General features: G+C 26.4%; 2 protein-coding genes across 3 annotated transcripts; both read left to right on the top strand.

The window, feature by feature from the left end:
* The first annotated feature begins 1,995 nt into the window (after window positions 1–1,995).
* LOC109600028 (proton-coupled amino acid transporter-like protein CG1139) lies at window positions 1,996–13,232 on the top strand. 2 transcript variants are annotated; one of them, XM_049962632.1, is made up of 7 exons: window positions 1,996–2,333; window positions 7,296–7,439; window positions 11,226–11,498; window positions 11,555–11,912; window positions 12,007–12,203; window positions 12,257–12,432; window positions 12,490–13,232. In XM_049962632.1, exons 1-7 carry the CDS (start codon window positions 2,287–2,289, stop codon window positions 12,735–12,737), a joined length of 1,443 nt encoding a protein of 480 aa, XP_049818589.1. In that variant the 5' UTR covers window positions 1,996–2,286; the 3' UTR covers window positions 12,738–13,232. The 2 variants fall into 2 exon arrangements, with proteins under 2 accessions (XP_049818589.1, XP_049818590.1); XM_049962633.1 differs by lacking the exon at window positions 1,996–2,333 and adding an exon at window positions 10,552–10,747 and having other exon boundaries at window positions 7,341–7,439.
* Window positions 13,233–16,513: 3,281 nt separating this feature from the next.
* Window positions 16,514–23,579, top strand: LOC109600017 (proton-coupled amino acid transporter-like protein CG1139). Its single transcript, XM_049962961.1, has 7 exons — window positions 16,514–16,658; window positions 19,835–19,978; window positions 21,759–22,031; window positions 22,088–22,445; window positions 22,549–22,745; window positions 22,798–22,973; window positions 23,031–23,579. Exons 1-7 carry the CDS (start codon window positions 16,600–16,602, stop codon window positions 23,276–23,278), a joined length of 1,455 nt encoding a protein of 484 aa, XP_049818918.1. The 5' UTR covers window positions 16,514–16,599; the 3' UTR covers window positions 23,279–23,579.
* The last annotated feature ends 198 nt before the right edge of the window (window positions 23,580–23,777 follow it).

A 23,777-nucleotide genomic window follows, 5' to 3' on the forward strand; every position in this document is an offset into this window, starting at 1 on the left:
TTATTTTGATTTAATCAAAACCGAAATTATTAATTATTTATAATTCGTTATAATCGTTTGAAAATATCCAACATAAAACGTATGTTTAATTTTAATAAATATAGGAACTATCATATAGTTCATTTATTATGTATTATTATATTGGGAAGTAGTTACCACAATGTTTTAATTTCATAAATACCACACAATATTCCTTGTAATTTTAATTAATGAATCATATTGTGTTTGATATTATTCTGTTTTAATAATATATTTAATACAATTTTTCTATTTATTATTATATTAAGAAATAATTATTTTTTAGTTTTATAATTTTAAATAAATTTTAAATAGTTACCATAATTTTTAAAATTTATAAACATTAAACAATAACAATATTGTTATTATTGATCAAAAATATATTTTAAATCATATTTTTTATTTAATTTTACATCAATAATCATTTTATAAATTTTATGAGTTTAAATAATTTTTAAATATTGAATATAATTTATAAATAATAAACAACAATTTTTTAATTAATTTTCTTAGGATTTTAAATAAATTTTCAATTATATTTTTATTTATATTGGAATATATATTTTTGATTTTAAAAAGTTTCTATAATTTTTAAAAAATTGGGAATACTAGATATTCATAGTTATTTTTATTATACAAATTATTTTTTTTCTTAATTTTTTATAAAATATAATATTTAATTAATTTAATATATATTTTTACTATTAACTTTAAATAAATTTTCAATTATATATTTATTAAAGAGAAAAATAATTAATTTTTATTTTAATATTTAAATAGTTTTAAAATATTTAGAATAATATACCAAATTTATTGTTTCGTTATTTTACTTTAATAAAAATTTGTGATGATGATGATTACATATTTTTTACAATTAATTTCTTTCCATGATATTTAATATATAATTCTTTTATTAAAAATATATTTTTTTCTTATTTAAAAATTTTGCCGTTCATCATCATTCATCATTTGAATGATACATAAATATATGTTTATATTATAAATATTTACATTTCAAAAGTATAGCGGTCTTAATAAAACACTAACAGTGGTTTAACCAATCAACATTATGTCAAAAATTAAACACGGGTGACGTTAAATAAACGCAATAAATAAAAACGTGGATTGTCCATATCAAGTAGAATTAAATGGTGCATGCTAATAGAATATATGATAGCCATTTAATATTTATTGCATTGCAAATATTGAAATCAATTTTCACTGTGGAATTTGTTTCAATTTCATAAAGTAAAATTAATTTTGGATTCTATAAATTGGAACTGTATCATAAGAATACATATGTAGAAATTGAAATTTAGTTATTATTATTTTTGTGATGTAAATTTAAATTAAAAAGATATGTATTAGGATACGAAGATTAATTTTATGTATATGTGCCATAATTTTCATATTTTTATTGGTATCGATCCTAAATAAATTTTCAATTATATTATATATTATTAATTATTATATAAAGAAATAATTATTTTTGTTTTAAGATTTTCTATAATTTTTAAATATTTACAATAATTCTTAAATATTTTGTACGTAAAATATATAGAGGGGTTTTATATTTTATATTTTTTGTTATTTTTTTTTAAACTTATAAATATTGAATTGTCACACATTCACAAATTAATTTTAAAAAAATATGCTGTTTTCTATATTTATTGAAATATTTATTAATTGGGGTTTAACAACAAATTACCCCTTTAATATTTGTAACATCTATTATTAGAATCCTGACTAAGAAAGTTAAACAATGAAAAATATTTAGTAAACGTAAATAAATTAATCACATATCCAATAGTTGATGTTACTTTTTGAAATGATTTATAATTGGGTTCAACATTAACATTGTTCCAGTAACTAGTGGCGGGGGGGAAATTTTGTTATTTATCACCTACATACGATCAGTATATTTCCAAGTAATAAACAAAGTTTGTAGTAAGCCGCGTTGAATGTCTTGAATGAACGGTCACGTGTGTAAATATTCGAATATATAGTGTGAAGGGAAAAGTCAAAGCGACACGAAGTTTTCGAGCGCACACGGCTCGCCAATCGCGGACGCGTCTGACAATTCGCTATTAATAAAATAGATTTTTTTATATCGGCACTACTTCGCTCCTAAGTCAATTTATTTCAGTTGAAGATAACGTCAGGTTCGCATCACCGCATACGCAGTGGTGCAGTTTACAAGTGCGAATTTTGTGGTGGTATTTTATATATTTACTTTTTATTAGTCCGTAAGTGCTGGTGCCAGGAAAAATGGGTGGGAAGAAAACCTCCGTTCACGGGCATCAGAATAAAAATTAGTAAGTGTTTCGGAAGTGTGTTTTATTTTCAGCAACATTTCCCACCTTATATTTTAAGTCTACCAACCAAAGAATAAGAATACCTACATGTGCTCTTTAATTAACTTTAATAATATGTGTCACTTTTATTTACTATTATGGTATTATGTTTCCTATAACTGTAATTGAACTGAATAATTATTTTAAAATTACACTACTTAGGTGGCGAGTTAATGCGCCTTCGCCATTTTTGATTATTTACATGTGTATCAGTCTTGAATATATTATACAAGCATTATTATGATAAACTGAGTACTTAACACATTGGCTCGATGTTACATGTAATAAGTGAAAATGATATTAATCAAATATGCTATTGTTTGGCATATTCCAGGAAAATACTTATATTAGAAAAATAATCTAGTATCTCTCTATTATCAAGACTCTCAACGTTAACATATTTTATTTGAAAAATCTATAAATACTAAAAGAACTATTACAAAACGATTTAGTCATTGTTGCCAATTTTATACTACTGTTATTTGAAATATTATAATGTTGAATTATAATTTTAATTGTCAATAATTTATATTATTTTTAATACAAAAAACAATAATATAATCATTAATACTTATTGAAATCTCAGTTTGTAATCCATATGGTATAAAATAAATAAAAAATTATTGATAGACATTTAAAAATTATTTAAAAATTACATTATAATACATACTTAATGATAAAGAACTTGATTTGATAAAAAAATTTATAAATCTAATCTAACCTTGCATAACACAAATTACACAAGGCAAATAATTAATTTGTAACAATAAGTAAGTGACAAGAATGTCACCGTTGTTGGGAGGATACAAAGAATTTGCAGCACAAGAGATAAAATTTGATAATTTTAAAACAAACGAACATTAATTAATATTTTAATACAACAATCAGAACGTATTTAAATCTTTGATCACGCTTTTGTTCGTTTTCATTTTATTTACATATTATCTGCACACAAACATTTTAATTTATGAATTTAACATTTTTGTAATGTTTTTAAAAAACGACACAGCTATTATCTGAAAAATAACATTTGTTAACCAAGGCTAAAATTCTTTTTACAAGTCTAACTGCATGGGGAATCCTCGTCGAGGATACATTATTATTAATAATTTAATTCATAATGTGAAGGATGTAACTAGTTAATAATTTCTGTTTTACAATTTTACAATGCCTACAGTTGCAGTTATATTATAATTTGTTATAAATTAAATTACCATAAAATTAATTTACATTTTTATTAATTTGAGTATTTATATTATTACACTTTTAATAAAATATTAGGGTTTTAACTAATCAACATTATTTCAAAAATTAGATGCGGGTGACGTTAAATAAACCGCAGTTGTAGCAATTCAATAAATAAAAACGTGGATTGTCCATATTAAGTAGATTTAAATGGTACATGCTAATAGAATTTATAATAGTCATTTAATTTTTATGGCATTGCAAATACTGAAATCAATTTTCACTATGCATTTAGTTAATAAATTAAGATTAATGTTGGATTTTTGAAAATGGAATTGGATCTTAAAAATAAATATACATATATACATTCTAGCTTTTATTATTATTTTTGTAATACAAACAAAATAAATTTGGATTCGAGGATTAATTTTTTCATATTTTTTATTATTAATTTTAAATTAATTTTTAATATATATTTTTATTTATTATTAAATAGAGGCGTAATTATTCTTAATTTTAAATATTTGAATAAATTTTAGATATTTAACACAATTTGTAAAGGATATTTTTTAATACTAATTTCTTTCTTTAAAAATTGAATTGGGAGACGAGGCTTAAATTTATGCATATTTTAATTCTCTTTTTTTTAATTTGATCCTAAATAAATTTTAAATTTTGTATTTATTATTTTATAAGGGAATAATTATTTTTAATTTTATGATTTTAAATATTTTTTAAATATTTACCACAATTCTTAAATATTTACTATGTTATTTCAATTTTATAAAAATATTTAAAGGGGGTTACATATTTTTTATTATTCATTTATTTCCATTATATTTTTATTTAATATTATATTGAAAAAAATATGTTTTTTAATATTTGTTTTTTTTTTTAATTTTCTGAATATATTGAGTACCTTTATTAATTTTTTTTTTCTTATTTAAATTTTAAAAATATTATGTAGATGAATCTAGTTAAATTTAAAAATTGAATAAAGGTACGAGGATTAAATTTATGCATATTTTATTTATTTTTTGTTTTTAATTCTAAATAAATTTTCAATTATATATGTATTATTTTATAAGAGAATAATTATTTTTAATTTTATGATTTTAAATCATTTTTAAATATTTACCACAATTCTTAAATATTATTCTACTTTTATAAAAATTTGTAAGGGGTTACATATTTTTTATTGTTTACCATATTTTATAAAGTGTATAAATATTGAATATAATTCTTTTATTATTTTTTTTTTAATTAAAAATTTTGGCACACATTCAAAAACTAATTTACATATATAAAAATTGAATTTTGTTATTATTTTTGTAACATAACTAGATAAAACTAGTTAAATTTGAAAAATGTTTTAGGATGTGGGGATTTATTTTAAACACAACAGTTTACTTAAACCGGTTAAACCTAACAAGAAAATGTTGTTACATTAATGTACTGTATGTTTCCATAACCATGAATTGTATGAAAGGAACGTTTAAAAACTAATTAGGTATAATTTTAATAACAAAGATTTAAATTTAAACTACTTCAGTATAATATGTAATAAGTAAGGGTAGGAGAAGTTAATTTAGGTTATATTATTTTTATGGTATATTATTTTTATGTTATTTTATGTATACAATATAATACACTAAATATATACAAATGTATACAAATGTATATATTCATATGAAAATTTTAATTTCCAAAACCATTTGTTTATATAACCAAAATAAAACTAACGACTATAAATTATCTTTATATTTCGCCATATTTTATTGTTACACTAAATCAATGTGGAAAAATTATATCATAAACAAACATAAAATACCTATTAATCATTTATATTTTAAATTTAAGAGACAAACACCTTGTGGTTTTGCAACTAAAACGATATAAGAAAAAACATACTCATTGTGTCTCCTGTAATGAATTAATGATATTAATTAAAGTAACATTGTTAACTGAGTAGATCATTTTAAACTGTTTAAAAGCAGACAGGTAATTCCAAAATATAATTCAATGTTTCTTGGGGTTATCCAAGGTGAAATGTTATGTTACATATCACATAGACTAATCAATAACACTTTTCATTAACCATTGTTACCAGTTGTTATTTATGAGTATCATGAATGGATTAATATTTTATTTTTCTGCAACTATGAATTGCTTCCGCATTTCTAGATTTCAACAATCAATTGCTCAGTTGCATGATGCTTCTCTATTCTGATTTCAATTCAATGTGATCTAATCTAATATGAATAGTAAATTGTATTTTACTACATTTCAAATCTGGAGTAAATAATTACAAAAAAGTATACAAGTATTGAAATCATTCAACCTTGTTGTATGAAAATTATTATCAGATAGACGTAGTAATAACAAACTAAGCATGAACTATTGACTAAATATAAAAAATAGACCAACATATTTTCAAATTTTTAAAATAGTTACTTGTCTAAGGTCACTTATTAATAACCTGTTACACTGAGGCGCCTTTAACAGTTCTGTGTCGACGGAAATCTGCATATCATAAATATTTATTCGATTTTGCAGGATCCATGTACCACTCTGGTTCGTTTGCCTGGAAATCTTTATGTCTAGGTCAAGGATGTCATCGTTTTAATGATGCAGTTGGAAAATTAAACGTTACTATTATTAAAACTGGAATTGGGTCGACGCGAACCGAAATAATCAGTAGTAGAGATTTTTCCTGCCTGTCTCAGAAGGGACCTTAGCATAAATATCATTTGATCTTACACCTTGTGCACCAGTTTGGAGAAATACATAACATACATAATAAGTGGTTAATTGTAACCTGAATTAATATTAATGACGAGTTAATATTCCCGACAGTGTCTAACTCAAGTTCGACCACCAATTTCGTAATTTTTAATGTTCGTGTTAATATGTCTGTCGCAAAATGATATTTGCATGGATTACATTAACATGTTTATTCATTTTTAAGTCAAAAATTGCATTGATTGCTGATAAAAAAATAGACAGAATGGGTTGCACTGATCCTACCATTTTATATACATGATGCATTAAATTATATGTTGCTTTTATTTATCTGATTTAAGCACCGCCTGTCCAACAAAACAAATCGTAATGTGTTAGTGTTCACTTTAACATGGCAATAACTTTTAATTGATCATAAGTTTACGGTGTAACAAAATATCTGCTTTTATGAATCACAAGAAAAGTTCCATGATATGTTATGAGAAAATAGATAATTTAGTTTTAAATTAAGCCTTTAAGCACCCCATAAAATCTATTTTATGTACAACTCAACTACCATTTTGTTTTACATTATTAAAAAATTATTATTTTCTCAATAATTGGAACATAAATATTGAACAAATTTTTGTTCTAACGTTTTAAATTAAAATAATTTCCAGGAACATTCCCCGTTAATTCCTTATAACACTCACAAAAGATATTAAATACAAAGTTGTGCCTCGTGCACATATTTTAAGCCTTGCCTTGATTGAATTGCATTGTTCCCTTATCACATGATAAACACGTTTTTCTTTTGAAATTAAATATACAATGTTCAATGAGAATTGGAAGTGGTCCAACATGTAAAAGGGTTACGACTGGAAAACTATATTTGAGTGTCAATATATCGATCACTTTTATTAACCTGATGAACTAATGTGTATTTAAAAAATTCAGACATGCGACTTTATGGTTTCAGTCAATTCAAGTGAAACCTGATAAGGATTTTTGTTGCAGTTTCACGCCAACATTCGAGTCCCAAGAAGTCTTAACACACAAGGACAAGGATAATACGATACAATTGAAGGATTTAAAAACAACCACAGACCAAACTCCCGACTATGATCCTTATGATTTTAGGGATGTTACTCACCCCACAACGTAAGTATCAGAAATTTATGGGTTTCCTTGTTGGCAATAGAAACTAATCTTTGTCAAATGGAATATAAATAAATTTAATTACTTGTAATCATAAGCTTATAAATTGATTTATAATTTTTTAATCCGATTTTAGGCCTCTTATCTGAAATCAATGCGACATCGATACTTAGTATTATTTATCTTAAGTAGGAAAATTTTGATTGCATATTACGGTAATAATATGATAATATCAAGTAAACAATCATTAATCTAATTGATCTTTTTTTTCTGTTTAGTAGCAAATTGTTATTGACACTCCTTTATTAATTAGATAAAAAATTACGATATTTCAAATCACTGATTTTTTTTTTAAATCATGCCGAATTTTTATTATCCCTTAAGGATTATGATAAAATAAATAAGTGACACTAAATTTATGGATTATGATAAAGAATGAATAAAATTAAATACATAATATGGTCTATACTCTGTTATCTCTTTATTAAAAATATCAATATTAAAATAATAAAAAATATTTTTATTTTACTTAACACAAAAGATTTGAATCTGTAATAATATCCTGTTTCTGTTTTTTCTTAAATGTCCCAACCATAATATATTATATTACAGTGTTATATTTAGCATAGGCAGTAAATTGTCCTATTTATATTCTCGGGTAAATTTGAGACAGATTAAATATTTAAAAAAAATTACATTGACATACTTATAGGACGCCAGCGAACCATTATGTTTTTAACCTTGAATTGCAGAAAGGATTCCACTGTAATGCACAGAACACTAATGTTTATATCTAAGTGTTTGATTATATATAACCGGAAAATAGTTGTTGAAACGAACGGCTATATTAACTAAAATATTGTTGGATTTTTCAAAGTTGCACTCTTTAACAACAACATGTTTTTTGTATATTTTATTTTCTATCATCAATCAATAATTATAATATAATGTCGTCTGGACGATAAGATCCTTAAATGTTTATGTATATCTAAATTGTAAATCAAATACATTACACGTGCATGTCATGTTGTTCGGAAACATATTTATTGGCAAGAATATCGAATCAGTTTTGGAACGGTTTTAATACTAATTAGTTCGAGTATGCGACGACTAATTTTGTTTTGAAACTGTTGCAGATCATTAAGGCTGTTTTATAATTTACGTGCGGAAGGATTTAAGACCGAAATACATACCGAATTTTTTTAATTAAAATATTTTCAATGCTTCATTTAATTTTGAAGTTAAACTGTTGAAAATCGGTTCAGTGTTTATAACGTTTACAAAATAATCCAGTACTGTAATTATTTGGATGAAATAAAAAATACATTTCGAATGATCATTTTCGAAAAATAAAATGTTTAATCATTTAAACAAGAAACGAATGTAGTAGAATGGTGTATATAAAATTAGGATTTTAATTAATGCATGTCATAAATTTTTTTCTATATCGTACACAATGAAACTGTAACATTTTTTTAAAAAATAAGAATGTCATTGAATTTAGCCTTCGAAATGAGTACATTCTAACTTTTATAAAAAAGTATTCTATATTATTAAGTCTGCTACTGTATTTATTTCTTCTGATCAAGTAAACAATGGAATAGTGAAAAAGTGTGAACCAAATAAAAAAGATATGAGAACGTCAAAGAGTGAACTCACGAGTTCCCACAATCAGTTTAATTCTTAGTTCCAACCACACTACAAGTTCAATTTTATCTAAATACTATGTTCACTAATGACATCAATTAGTTACGTATTTAAGGTGTCTCAATAAGCACTAATCTGATATCAATTAATGTTTGTCCATTAACTGATATTTTAATGTATTTTAGACTTTATTCCGTGATTTAGTTGCTTAGATGAATTAGAATGATTTTTATTATGACATAAAAATATTAATATGTTTTAAATTTTAATTATTAATGTATTTTTATTTGTTTTATTTTTATTTACTTAGTTCATTAGAAAAAATAGAACAATTTGATTTTTAACTAGTTTTTAGAATATGGAGGACTTTATGAAAACCCTGATCTATTTTTTTTTATTATTCAATTTTTTTTAACCAGTCTATATAAAAAGCGATAAATTTGTAAATTAAAATGAAAATACTTGTATATATTTTTTTAATTATATCTTGATTTTAATGAATCATCGCGTCATAATTTTTATAAGTGATTAGGGCATTTTTAGTTAATAAAAATGTCATTGGCTTAACCTTCGAAATGGGTACATTCTAATTTTTATAAAAAAGTATTACATATTAATTAAATCAGGATTAATAATCACATTCTAATGAATTTATTTCTTTTGATTAACTAAACAGAATGAAGTATCAATCAAATGAGATATATCTGAGAATATCAAATTGTGAACTCATTAGTTCTCACAATCAGTTATTTTATACCAACTAGATCACAAGTTTAGTTTTATCTGATACATATTAAGTTTACTAATAAAACCATTTAATTAGATACTTAAAATAAGATATCTTAATAAGCATTGACTGATATTCCCAAAAATTTTTAACTTTTTGTTGTATGATTTATTTGATTAGAAGAATAGAAGTATTTACTCTGCGACTGATATTAATATTTTTATGGCATATATTTAATTTCTAGCTCTTAGTAAAAACAGTAGTAATTTGTAAAATATTTTGGACTTTTATACATTTTTTAAAAAACAAAAAACATTTAAAAATAACTTATACTCAAAAATAATAATAAAAAAACTTTTACCTAATAATATTCTATTAATTTAATTAATTGTAATATGCTTCCATATTGAAATTCTCTTTTTCATTGAGTAATAAATAAAAAAGTTATGGTTGAATGGGCAATGCTGTATATATAAATTTGTAAAAACAGATATACAATATTAATTAGATAAACCTTTAACTTTTCTTAACTAGGCAACCCATGTTGCTTACCGCACTTTTTAACAGAATACTTGTTATTGTATGTTCGTTAATTTTAATATAAATAGATAATTAATTTTGTATAATTTTAAATAATTAATATCATGATTTGGTGTTTTATAAACAATATTCTTATCTCCCATTCTAATTAGACATAAAAAGTAGCACAAAGTTACTAACAATAATTTTGTTTTGTTGTAGATTTAAATAACATTAAAATAAATTATAATACTTTGGACAAGTCGTAAGTCCAAATGTATAGGTTAAAGGGAGACTTATTATAAGGATTATTATTTGTAAAATGCTAATGTCATGGAAATATGCCAAGGAATGAATTTATTGATACCTTTTAACTGGAAACACATGTGATGCGCTTACGTTCATCCAATCATTGTTAGTAAGTAATTGTTATCAACTAATCATTTGATAAATAATATTTTTTATAGACAGAAATTAACTAAAATATTTTAAAGTTAATCTCCACAGTATAAATATTTAATCCATATTAATCTGATAATTTGCAAAAATTATTATTAAATTTATCACATTTAGAAACTGATTATTTTTATGGAATTGTGTTAACCTTATATGAAATAAAATTGAGATTTATTAAAATGTATCAAATAACACTGTAATGTTTTACTAATCGACATTATCTTTATTATTGTTTGTTGTTGGAATCCGATATAAAAACTTTGTTGTACAGTGTCATTAAACTCAAAAATATAAATGTTTCATTACAATCAAGTAAATGCTTTTTTAATGCCATAAATTAAAAAAAAACAGTGACTTACACTTTAAACGTAAAGAAAAAATCAATATATTAAAATTGACACTGTGTAAAGTACTAAGTTATAATTTTTATTATTTTTCAGAAATGCCGAGACATTACTACATTTGCTTAAGGGCAGTCTCGGCACTGGCATATTGGCAATGCCATTGGCCTTTCTACATTCGGGATGGCTCTTGGGAATCATAGCCACAGCAATCGTAGGAGTAATTTGTACATATTGTATACACTTATTAATAACAGCAGAGTACACACTTTGCAAAAGACGAAAAGTTCCTAGTCTAACGTATCCATTGACAGCGAAGTTCGCCTTAATGGATGGACCGCCGTTCTTCCAAAAACTGGCTCCCTTCGCAGGGTGAGAGTCTGCATTAATTTTTTATTAATCGTAGTTCTAATTGGGTGCATTTTCAGGCCTGCTGTAAATGTATTTTTATTAATATATCAACTGGGTACCTGTTGTGTATATACTGTGTTCATAGCAGCCAACATTAAAGAAGTATGTGATGTCCACATTACGGAGTTGGACGAGAGAATATACATGTTGATATTCTTATTACCACTTATACTCATAAACTTCGTAAGGAATTTAAAATATTTAGCTCCGGTTATGACTGTTGCCAATGTCATTACACTTGCCAGTTTTGGGATCATATTGTATTATTTAGCTAAAGAAGATATTGATTTGTCTCAAAGGGAGGCGTTTGGAAAGATTGCTGATCTTCCACTTTACTTCGGAACAGTATTATTTGCTTTGGAAGCTATTGGTGTAGTAAGTATCAAATTTTCATCTCTTTTCATTTCTCATTTTCTAAAAGGGATAGGATCACTAGAATAAATTACTAATAAATCCTATTATTCTTCAGATAATGCCCCTTGAGAACGAAATGAAAACGCCAAAATCCTTTGGAGGCTGGTGCGGGGTGCTGAATATCTCCATGGGCTCCATAGTTACTATGTACATACTTATGGGATTGTTCGGTTACCTTGCCTACGGTGACGATACACTAGGATCCATTACCCTCAATATTGGCAAAAATTACGAGGACGAAAAAATGAAAATGTAAGTAAAATTGGCAGTATAACTGTGCAAAAATTAACTAAATAAATTTTCAGAGCTGCCGATGTGGCAAAAGTAATGTTGTCCTTGGCCATATTCTTCTCACACGCCCTTCAAATGTATGTCGCCATCGACATCACTTGGACGCAGTATTTAGCCGCCAAACTCCAAAAAAGTTCCTTCCAAACGTATTACGAATACGTGGTCAGAGTCTGTTTAGTTCTAGTCACTTGTAAGTATTCATGTGAATTGATTTGAAGACCAAATAATTTATTGTGTTCCATTTCAGTTGCCCTGGCTGTTGCGATACCTGAACTGGATTTGTTCATTTCCTTGTTCGGAGCTCTGTGTCTGTCCGCCTTGGGAATCGCTTTTCCCGGCATCATTGACTTGTGTACAAACTGGGACAGCCTTCATGGAACTAAGGGCGCGATTATCATAAGTAAAAATATTTTCCTTATAATTTTTGCGGTATTCGGTTTGATTATTGGCACGTATACCAGTCTAGACAAAATTATTGAACGATTCACGGAGTAAACCTTAACCAAAACTGAAATGCCACAAACAACAATGTGATTTTATTTATAGAGATAGTATGATATAGTTGTATATTATTTGTTATTGTTGAATACCTTATGAGATAAGCAAATTGTTGCTGAATGATAATGTCTTGTTAAAATTGTCAATAGAATTATAATAAGAACCATATTGGTCATACTACTAGTAATAGTTACTCTCTTTTTATTTGTAACTTATACATACATATTTATTTATTTCTAGTACATAATTGAAAATGTAAACATATTTACTTTATGTATTGATAATTTTTCACAAGAGTTAACTTTTATTTATGAAAAATAAGCGCTCAAATTATTGTAAATATTATTATAATTTTCGCTGCGTTGAAAATTATATATTGTAGACTGTTATTTTAGAACCAATAATAATAATATATTTATAAAGTCATATATTTTGTGAAATACTTTTTATTCCTAAATAAAAAACAATGACATTAAAATATTTTTGTTTTAATCGGTTTATTATTTCTCCGTAAATATAATCAAATTTTAAGCCCTTATACTATATATATGATATTGATACATTCATTGAAATGCTTTGGGACTAATTGTTGCATTTTTGTCATAGCTCACTTCTTTATTAAACTATGTTGTTGCCGATTGTACATTAAGTGTTGCATGTCCATTATTTTATATTAATTACATTAAAGTGCCATTGAGCTTTATATTAGGTGTGCAGAAAACATTTTATTTAAAATAAGATGTCTACGTTTACATTTTTTAAAGCAAGTATAGAAGAAAGTAAAAAACTGGGACACCTATGTATAGTTATGAATTTGTATAGTCAGACATTTCTATAAAGAAAGGGTCAAAGGACAAAGTGAGTCCTCAAGAAAAGGCATTGAATTTGTTAAGTAAGCTGGTACCTCATATCATATAGGTTACCATTACTCAATTTATTGTGCATTTATAGCGTGATAGAGAGTGTTTAGTAAATCTGTGGTCTAAAGATCGGAGTGCAAAATAGTTCACATGTAATATTTTGTCAAATGTCTGGTGTTATTGAAATAGTATGGCGTCTAGCACTGATGAAACGTCAGGTAACACCGATGTGAGTGTGTGTGTGTCTTCAAAGATTTCGATTCTAGTATGAATGTGAGAATTTTGAAGTAACCATTATTTATTTATTATACTCATATAATTAAATGTTGAAAGCACTCACAAATTCTATTGGGTAGATGCTAGATGAAGGCTTTTTAATCATGGGGAAACATCTTCTAGACGAAATGTAGAGGTTCCAGAATTTTATTTTTTATTATGTACGTTTACATTTATTATAATTATATTTTTAGCATGTAAGAATGGGACATGGTAAATTGCCGTCTAATGTATTAATCTTTGTGGATAAGTCACCAAATTTTGTATATTGCATAAATTTACATAAAGCAATCTAAAGTAAGAGTTACCACATTCACTTCACACTATCAATTAAATATGCGGTGAACAAAATATATTATGAACGTTAAGCTTTATTAAACATGTTTTAGTAATAAATTATATTCTTATTTAAAATTTAAATATTTTATAATTGTTTACTGACTAGTAAGTAATAAAAACTTTATTTAAAAAGAAAAATTGTATAGTTTTCTTTTATTATTTTATATACAAAAATAAATAAAATATTTTAACTGCGCAGTATCTTAATATTTATTATATATATTGAATTTTAGTTCTCTAACTTGTTTTCTGAAAAACATCCTAAATAATATCCAATATGCACAAAATATATTAAATATTATAGAATAATGTTAGTTCACTGAGATTTGGCAATTCAGACATTGAGTCAGTAGGTAAAAATTTATTGTACCAGGTGCACAAGTTTAAAATGTAATTTTCTTCATGAATCCTCAAACAATTCATGGGTACCATTCCAAACAAGAGCACCATCTTCCATTGAAATCCATTCATCAGGCTATTAGTTGACAGAGAAGTTCCTAATGAAGTGAAGGAAGTGTTTCTTTGTTCACTTTGGCTGAACGTACACGAACGTTATTATCGTGCAGAAATTCTGTCCAAATTAATAATTTGTCAGGAGTGGACGTAGCACACCATTCTTTTCTGATTCCATCACACACATCAACCTATGAGACCACGATTGGTAAAGCTTTGTCACCCTAATTTTACACTGTCCTGTTTTAATATAGACATTTTTTAGATGTTCATGTTTTTATTACAATTTTTCGCTACAGTTTCTGCTATTTGCATTAAGCTATATGATACCAGAAAACAACAATCAGCATGAAAATATATTCAAAAATAATGTGAAGTCTTTTAGAATAGATGTTGGACATGGTTTAGTTGAAATGTATTATATCGTGGCCGTGTCAGGATGTGATGGACCAGGTAGGTCAGTTTGTAACAATTTTGACACATATCATAATTAATGGGCTTAAACATTATAAAAATCATGAAGATTAACATGTAAATAAAAGTCTATAGGAATAAATTATATTCACATGGTAATAAATTAATATCATTCTTTAGAACCTTAAGTAAGAATTTGAATAAAAATTTTAGAGTGTACTCTTTCTTCTGGTATATCGTCTACAGACATAAAATTAAACGATATTACAGTGATTTGAAAGCCTAAAATCAATCCACTGATTATCTGACATTAATTTAATTAATTCGTTAATACCGTTCCTTTGTAATCTTGTAATTAACCCATTAATAAACGTACTGTAGTTTTTGTAGTACATATTATTTTATTTTACATCCAAATTATTATTAGACTATTTTATACAGTGTATTATAGGTAGGTAAATAACTTTTAAGTTTATTATTTTCTTTGTCTACCGCCATATTTTGTATATATTTAAGAGGTCGTGGGAGACAAGCTAGGATCTGTACTGCCCGAACGGTGCCAAAATATAAAGGAGGAAGTTTAATGTTTTGTAGTGGCATTATGATTGCTGAAAAGACTCCTTTGATTCCTATTCCACCATCACTAACCGGTCAAAGGTGTGTAGATTTAGTGTTACAACCTATAATAAGCCTTTGGCGAGGTGCTTTTGGAGATTCTTTCCTATTTATACAGAATAATACTCCTCTACATACCAACAGAGTTTCCAAAGATTGTTTGGAAATGGACGGTGTGACCGAATTAAAATGGCCTTCTTGTTCGCCGGATCTTAATGCCATTGAACACTTATGGGATATCGTTAAAAGAAAAATTAGATCGTCAAAATATCTTTGTAAATACAGAACGACGTACAAGAAGGGGAAAATGTCCTCCAAGAAAATACGTGCTTGGATAAGCAAAAATCTAATTTACCGCAAAATTTATTTTATGAGAAATTCACATTTTTGTTATTTGCTCTACATAAAATTTGTTTTAATGTTTTTTTCTATAGTTTTGTAATGAAATTGGTATGGATAAACAGCTTTTTATTTTTAAAATACTTTTTTTTCGCTTATCCAATGGCAGAATAATTTATAATTGCGGGTAACATTTTGTTAAATATCATCTTCATACGGTAAATATGTATCCAAACAATAAACAAAGTTTGTAGTAAATCACATTGAATGTCTTGAATGAACAGTCACGTGTGTAAATATTCTGATATATAGTGTGAATGGAAAACTTAAAGCGGCAAAGTTTTCGAGGACATACGGCTCGCCAATCGCGGACGCGACTGACAATTCGCTATTAATGAAGGATTTAATAATCATAACTTCTTTATATCGACATTACTTCGCTCCAAAGAAGGTTGAAGATATCGTCAGTTTCGCATCACCGCATACACAGTGGTGCAGTTTACAAGTGCGAATTTTGTGGTCACATTGTATTTATTTATTTTTTTTTTTGTTTGTAAGTGCTGATGCATGGAAAAATGGGTGAGAAGAAAAACTCCGTTCAAGGACACCAGGATAAAATTTAGTAAGTTTTTTGGAAGTATATGTTACATTTATTTATTATGTTTCCTATATTAGTAATTGATCTGAATGATTATTTTAAAATCACTACTTAGGAGAAAATTAATCGCGCATCCACCATTTTTTTTAAATGTAATGATAGTTCTCGGTTTGACACATACAAAATTAATATTATTTATAAGTACTAATTTTCATAAAGCAATTGTAAAATTTCTTTGACGATCTGACGTTTGGATCAAAGTGATTTTGGTAACGCAGTATTTTTTTTCTTCAAAACAATGGAATCGTTTCTTATTAAAACATTATTGTTTGACGAAAAAAACACAATTTCAACGAGGAGGTGAATGGTCAGCAGGTTATGGTCTTCGTATTTTGTTATGCATACAATATTTTGCTTTTTGGCTACTTTGGAAAATGGAAGGCAGTCAATAACAATCGCTGCTTGACCTAACTGTATCGTTTGAATTTCTAATAAACGGCCCCATATGTCCTAAGATAATGCATCTTATTATAAGTCTACTCCCAGTTGCTTCTTCACCATCCTTACTTTCGAGATTTGGACCACAGCGATCGTCGAAATAAATTAAAATACTAAATTTTGAGTACAAATATAAATCGGTCTTCAAGAAAGGTGTCAAAATATTAGAGAAGTACTGGAATGATTATGTCGCTCTTGAGGGAGACTACATTGATGAATAAAATTGAATTTTGACGAAAAAGATGTTATCAGTCTAGGTTTTCTTGCACAATCATTATTATGATAAAATGAGAACAACATAAATAATGAAATATGCCAAACAATAATCTTCAAGAAAAATACCTACATTGAAAAATAATCTAGGGTCAATACTCTTATTTGAAAAATTAATAAATACTAAAGACTATTATAAAACGATTTATTCACTGTTGCCAATGTTGTACTAGTTTTATTTAAAATACTATAATGTAGAATATAAATTTCAATTAACAATAATTTATATTATTTTTAATACAAAAATTAATAATAAACAATCATATCTATAAAAATTTTAATTATTAGTTTAATTTGGATAAAATAAATGGAAAAATTATTGATAATCTTTTAAAAAATTTCTTTATAATATATACCTAAGGATAAAAGATGACCTGATTTTCCTAAACATGTCTAAATTTAATCTAACCACACATAATATTTAAATTACAAGGTAAACAATTAATTTGTTAAAAATACAAAAATTAGAACGTATTTAAATATTTGATCACGCTTTTGTACATTATCGCTTTTATTGACATTTTGTAATGTTTTGAACGGTAAAACTTTTGTTAAAAAAATACTATTTATTAACCAAGACAACCAAGACCTTTTACAAGTTTAATTATACGGGGAATTCGAGGATAACATATATTATTAATTTAATTCATAATGTGAAGGATCTAACCAATTATTTGACCTTTGACAATTTTACAGTTACGGTCCAGAACAATATTTAAAATTTTTGAATTGGACGCTTTTTATGGTTTTAGGGATTTAACTAATCAACTTTATGTCGAAAATTAGACGCGGGGGACGTTCAATAAAGCGTAATTGAGGCAATTTAATAAAAAAATGTGGGTTGTCCATATCAAGTAGATTGTATGCTAGAATTTATGATGATAATTTATTTTTTGTTACATTTTAAATCTTGAAATCAATTTTCCTTAAAACCTTGTTTTTATAGTTTTATGATTACATACTATTCTTATAAGCAACTGTTACTGTTATCTTGTTTTCCTTTATTATAGACATACAAATTTGCCCTGACCATTAACCCTTTTTTCCTTGCATACCTGCCGAGTGCTAAAGTTCATCCTATCCTCGAGCTTTAGACTATTCTTCCTCCTATGTCACTCATTGTATATTTTGTAATTAATTGTTTTAATAAATATATTATTGAATTGCAAGTATATTAAATATGTACAAATGTATACAAACATAAACAAATCTATTTTAATTTCCGCAACTAATTGTTTATATAACCAAAATAAAGCTAACAACTACGAATAATCATATTTCTCCATATTCTATTGTTTCACTAAGTCAATGTGGAAAAATTATAACATAAAATACGCATTATTTTTTTAAATTTAAGAGATAAACAAGTTATGATTTTGTAATTTAAGACAATATGAGAATAAAAAGCTTTAACGATTTAAAAGTAGATATGTAATTCCAAAATATAATTTAATGTTTTTTTTTTGGGATTATCCAATGGGATTATGTTGGGTATAACAAACTAATCAATAACACTTTTTATTTATCAGTGTTACCAGCTGTTATTTATAAACATGAAAAACAGTCAATCGTATTAGGATGATACATATTTATAACTATTGTAGTGGAACGTTTTATAAAAACTATTATTAGATAACCAAAGTAATAACAAACTAAGCATGTACTATTTGATTAACTATAAAAAATAAATAAATAAATATAAAAAATAACCCAACATATTTTCAAAATTTTAAAATAGTTACTTGTGTAAAGTCACTTAATAATAAGCTGTTACAGTCAAGTATCTTTAAGAGTTCTGTATCGGTGAAAATCTGTCATAAATATTTATTCGATTTTGCAGAATCGATGCACTTCTAGTTCGTTTGCCTGGATATCTTTATGTTTAGGTCAAGGATACCATTGTTTTAATGATAGTATTAGAGAATTCGTGTTGCTATTATTATAAATGGGCTTGGACTGACATGCACCGAAATAATCAGTTGTAGAGATTTGTTTTACTAGTCTCTAAATATCATTTGATCTTATACCTTGTGTACCAGTTTGGAGAAATGCATAACATACATAATAAGTGGTTAATTGTAACTCGAATTAATATTAATGTTGCGTTAATATGCCCGACAGTGTCTAACTCAAGTTCGACCACCAATGTCGTAATTTATAAAGTTCACACTAATGTATCGACCGCAAAATGATAATTGAATGGATTACATATTTATTTATTTTTTAAGTTACTTAAGAGACCGAATGCTACTCTTATTTGGCTGGTATGGCTCGTTCAACAAAACAAATTGTAACTAAATATCCGCGTTATTGAATCATAAGAAAAGTTCTATTTTTATGTCATGAGAAAATATGTATATAAAAATTTAGTATTACACTTTGATTTCAATCAAAGTGAAAAGGAAACCTGAAAACGATTTTTGTTGCAGTTTCACTCCAACATTCGAGTCCCAAGAAGTCTTGACACATAAAGACAAGGATAATGCGATACATTTAAAGGAATTTAAAACAACCACAGATCAAATTTGCGATTATGATCCTTATGATTTTAAAACAGTTAGTCATCCCACAACGTAAGTATTGGAAATTATTTTTATTTTGTTGTTGAAAATAAAAACTAGACTTATAAATGATGGATTATAAATAAATTTTATTACTTTTAATCAAATACATAAGCTCATAAATTGATTTATAAATTTTTAATCCAATTTAAGTAGGATTGTATATCTCAATAATGACAATATCAAATAAACAATTGATGATTGATATTTTTTTCTCTTTAGTAATAGTATTAGTAGTTTAGTAATTTATATTAAAACTTTTATTATTAATTAGTTAAAAACTGACATATTTCAAATCACTAATTTTTTTTAATTATACCTAATTTTTATTGTATTTTTATTCTTCAATGATTTTTTATGTTTTTAGTGATTTTGTGGGATTTCAGTAACTTTTTATGTTTTTAGTCGATTTTTACATTTTTCAACTTTTTGGTTGCTTTTTACATTTTTAGTAATTTCTTATGTTATTAGTGACAAATTTTCCCGTTAATAAATAACTAAACGGCGTAATGGCGAATTCTCAAAATGACGATGTGACAAAATGACGTAATGAAAAAATTATCTAATGACCTTATGACTAAATACCTTATGACCAAATTACCTTATGCCCAAATTACCATGACCAAATTATCTTATGACCAAATTACCTAATGACCAATTTGACTGATGACCAAATTACATCATGAACAAATTACCTTATGACTGAATTTTCTAATAACCAATTGTAAAAATTACAATTAAGAAACTTTAACTTTTTAATAACCTTTTACGTTTTTAGCAATTTTTTACACTTTTAGTAATTATGTACGTTTTTAGTAATTTTTGACGTTTTCCATGAATTTTTGAGATTTTAGTAACCTTTCACATTTTTGAAACCAACAGATGAAAGGTCATTGGTCATTGTGTCATCTCATTTCGATGAGATTTTGTATTTCCTCTCTCCAACTCAGAGAAAATTTATGAATTTAGCGATTTTTCATCATTTTGTATTTCGTTTCGTTTTTTAATAACTTTACAATTTTAAATACAATAACTTTTTGAGATTTGTGGAAATTTTTATTTATTTAATAACTTTTTGAAATTCTGTAATAACATTTTTTTGTGATGTTTGTGTCTCAATCATTTTTTTAAATTCCAGTAATTCCCGTAAATTCCGTTTTTAATGATTTTTTAGGATTCAAGTATCTTTTTGGAAATTTAATAATATTTTACAATGTTAGTAGGGATGTGTAATGAGTATTTTTCCCATTAGTTCTTAATTAGGCAACCAAAATTACCGCACCAGAGTGTACTACATTATGTAATATTAGTTCTTTATTCAATTCACTATAATTAGTAATTTAACTTTGTATTAATATCATAATTTGGTGTTTTGTTTTATAAACAATATTAAATCTCCCTAACGTAAAAAGTAGTACAAAATCACTAATAATAATTCTATATTTTTGGAGATATAATTAATATTAAAATAAATAATAATACTTTGGATATGTCACAAATATTATTATTTGTAAAATGTTAATGCCATGGAGATATGCCAAGGAATTAATTTATTTAACTGGAAATACGTGATATACTTACTTTCCTTTCCATTCCTTGTTAGTAAGTAGTTGTTATAGACTTCCATGTTAATATAATACCTAATAAAATAAATTTACATGATTGAAAATAGTAAGTACAAAGATTTTTTGAGACCCTAAATTTAAAAAAAAGGAAAACTATTTGTATTAAAAAATATTTAATAGGTAATAATTTTGTAAAGCGCTAACTTACTTATTTTTTTTTTTTTCAGAAATGTGGAGACATTATTACATATGCTTAAGGGCAGTTTGGGAATTGGCATATTGGCGATGCCAATGGCCTTTCTACATTCGGGATGGCTCTTGGGAATCATAGCCACTGCAATCATAGGAGTAATTTCTACATATTGTATACATTTATTATTAAATGCAGAGTACACACTTTGTAAAAGACAGAAAGTTCCTAATCTAACATATCCACTGACGGCGAAGTTCGCCTTGATGGATGGACCACCGGTCTTCCAAAAACTGGCTCATTTTGCAGGGTGAGGATCTGCATTCATTTTTTATTAACCATGGTTTTAATTGAATTGAATTTTAGGCTTACTGTAAATGTATTCCTATTGGTAAACCAATTGGGTGCCTGTTGTGCCTACACTGTGTTCATAGCAGCCAACATTAAAGCAGTATGTGATGCCTACTTTACGGAATTGGATGAGAGAATATATATGTTAATATTCTTATTACCACTAATACTCGTGAACTCTCTAAGGAATTTAAAATATTTAGCACCAGTTATGACCGTTGCCAATGTTATGACATTTGCTAGTTTCGGAATCATATTGTATTACTTGATTATAGAAGATATGGATTTATCTCAAAGGAAGGCTGTCGGAAAGGTTGCTGATTTTCCACTTTACTTTGGAACAGTATTATTTGCATTGGAAGTTGTTGGAGTGGTAAGTATCAAATGTTTTTCTTTCATTTTCCATTTTCTAAACTGAATGAGCGACTTAGAAGTTTAACTACAGTAAATTACTAATAAATCCTATTGCTTATCAGATAATGCCAATTAAGAATGAAATGAAGACGCCAAAATACTTCGGAGGCTGGTGCGGGGTACTAAATATCTCTATGAGCACCGTAGTAACCATATTCATACTTCTGGGATTCTTCGGTTACCTCGCTTACGGTGACCGTACTCTAGGATCCATTACACTCAACATTGGCCAAAATTACGAGGATGAAAAAATGAGAATGTGAGTAAAATTACTAGTGTAACTGTGTAAAAATTAACCAAAAAAATATCAGACCAGCCGATGCGGCAAAAGTAATGTTGTCATTGGCAATATTCTTTACGCACGCCCTCCAAATGTACGTGGCTCTCGACATCACCTGGACGCAGTATTTGGCCGCCAAATTCCAGAACAGTTCTTTTCAAACATATTACGAATACGTGGTCAGAGTCTGTATGGTTTTACTCACTTGTAAGTGTTGATATAAATTGATGTGATGATAACATAATTTGTTGTTCTCCATTTCAGTTACCCTGGCTGTTGCGATACCCGAACTGGATTTATTCATTTCCTTATTCGGATCTTTGTGCCTGTCCTCATTGGGAATAACTTTTCCCGCTATCATCGACTTATGTATAAACTGGGACGGTCTCCATGGAACGAAGGGCAAGATTCTCATAGGGAAAAATATATTCCTTATAATTTTTGCAGTGTTCGGTTTGATTATTGGCACGTATACCAGTATAGACAAAATTATTGAACGATTCACGGAGTAAATCTTAACCTTCACAGAAATGTCACAAAGAACAATGTCATTTTACTTATAGTGGTAGTATATTATTTATTATCTTTGAATAACTTGTGAGATAAGCAAATTGTGCTGAATGATAATGTCTTGTTACAATTGCAAATATAACTATAATAAGAACCATATTGGTTCTAACAGTAACAGTTATTTTCTTCTTATTTGTAACATACATATTTATTTCAAATATATAATTGAAAATGTAATGTACTTTATATATTGATTATTTTTCACAAGAGTCAACTGTAAATAATAATATAATTATCGGTGTGTTGAAAATTATATATTGTAGACTTCTACTTTAGAATTAATAATAATAATAATAATAATAATAATATACTTATAATCATAAAATTGTGAAATTTATTTCTAAATAAAGAACATGACATTACTATTTGTTTTAATTAATTTACTATAAAAATAGCAAATTTATTTAAATTTTAAGATATTATGAAAAATTTGGGGGCGGG

The sequence above is a fragment of the Aethina tumida genome, chromosome 2 (assembly GCF_024364675.1).
Source record: "Aethina tumida isolate Nest 87 chromosome 2, icAetTumi1.1, whole genome shotgun sequence".
Taxonomy (NCBI): Eukaryota; Metazoa; Arthropoda; class Insecta; order Coleoptera; family Nitidulidae; genus Aethina; species Aethina tumida.

Coding starts and splice junctions, on each gene's coding strand:
- LOC109600028 (XM_049962632.1), top strand. CDS start 2,287: ATGGGTGGGAAGAAAACCTCCGTTCACGGGCATCAGAATAAAAATTA. Junction 2,334..7,295: donor GGGCATCAGAATAAAAATTA/GTAAGTGTTTCG, acceptor TTTTTGTTGCAG/TTTCACGCCAACATTCGAGT. Junction 11,913..12,006: donor CTTTGGAAGCTATTGGTGTA/GTAAGTATCAAA, acceptor ATTATTCTTCAG/ATAATGCCCCTTGAGAACGA.
- LOC109600017 (XM_049962961.1), top strand. CDS start 16,600: ATGCATGGAAAAATGGGTGAGAAGAAAAACTCCGTTCAAGGACACCAG. Junction 19,979..21,758: donor ACAGTTAGTCATCCCACAAC/GTAAGTATTGGA, acceptor TTTTTTTTTCAG/AAATGTGGAGACATTATTAC. Junction 22,746..22,797: donor GAGGATGAAAAAATGAGAAT/GTGAGTAAAATT, acceptor AAAAAATATCAG/ACCAGCCGATGCGGCAAAAG.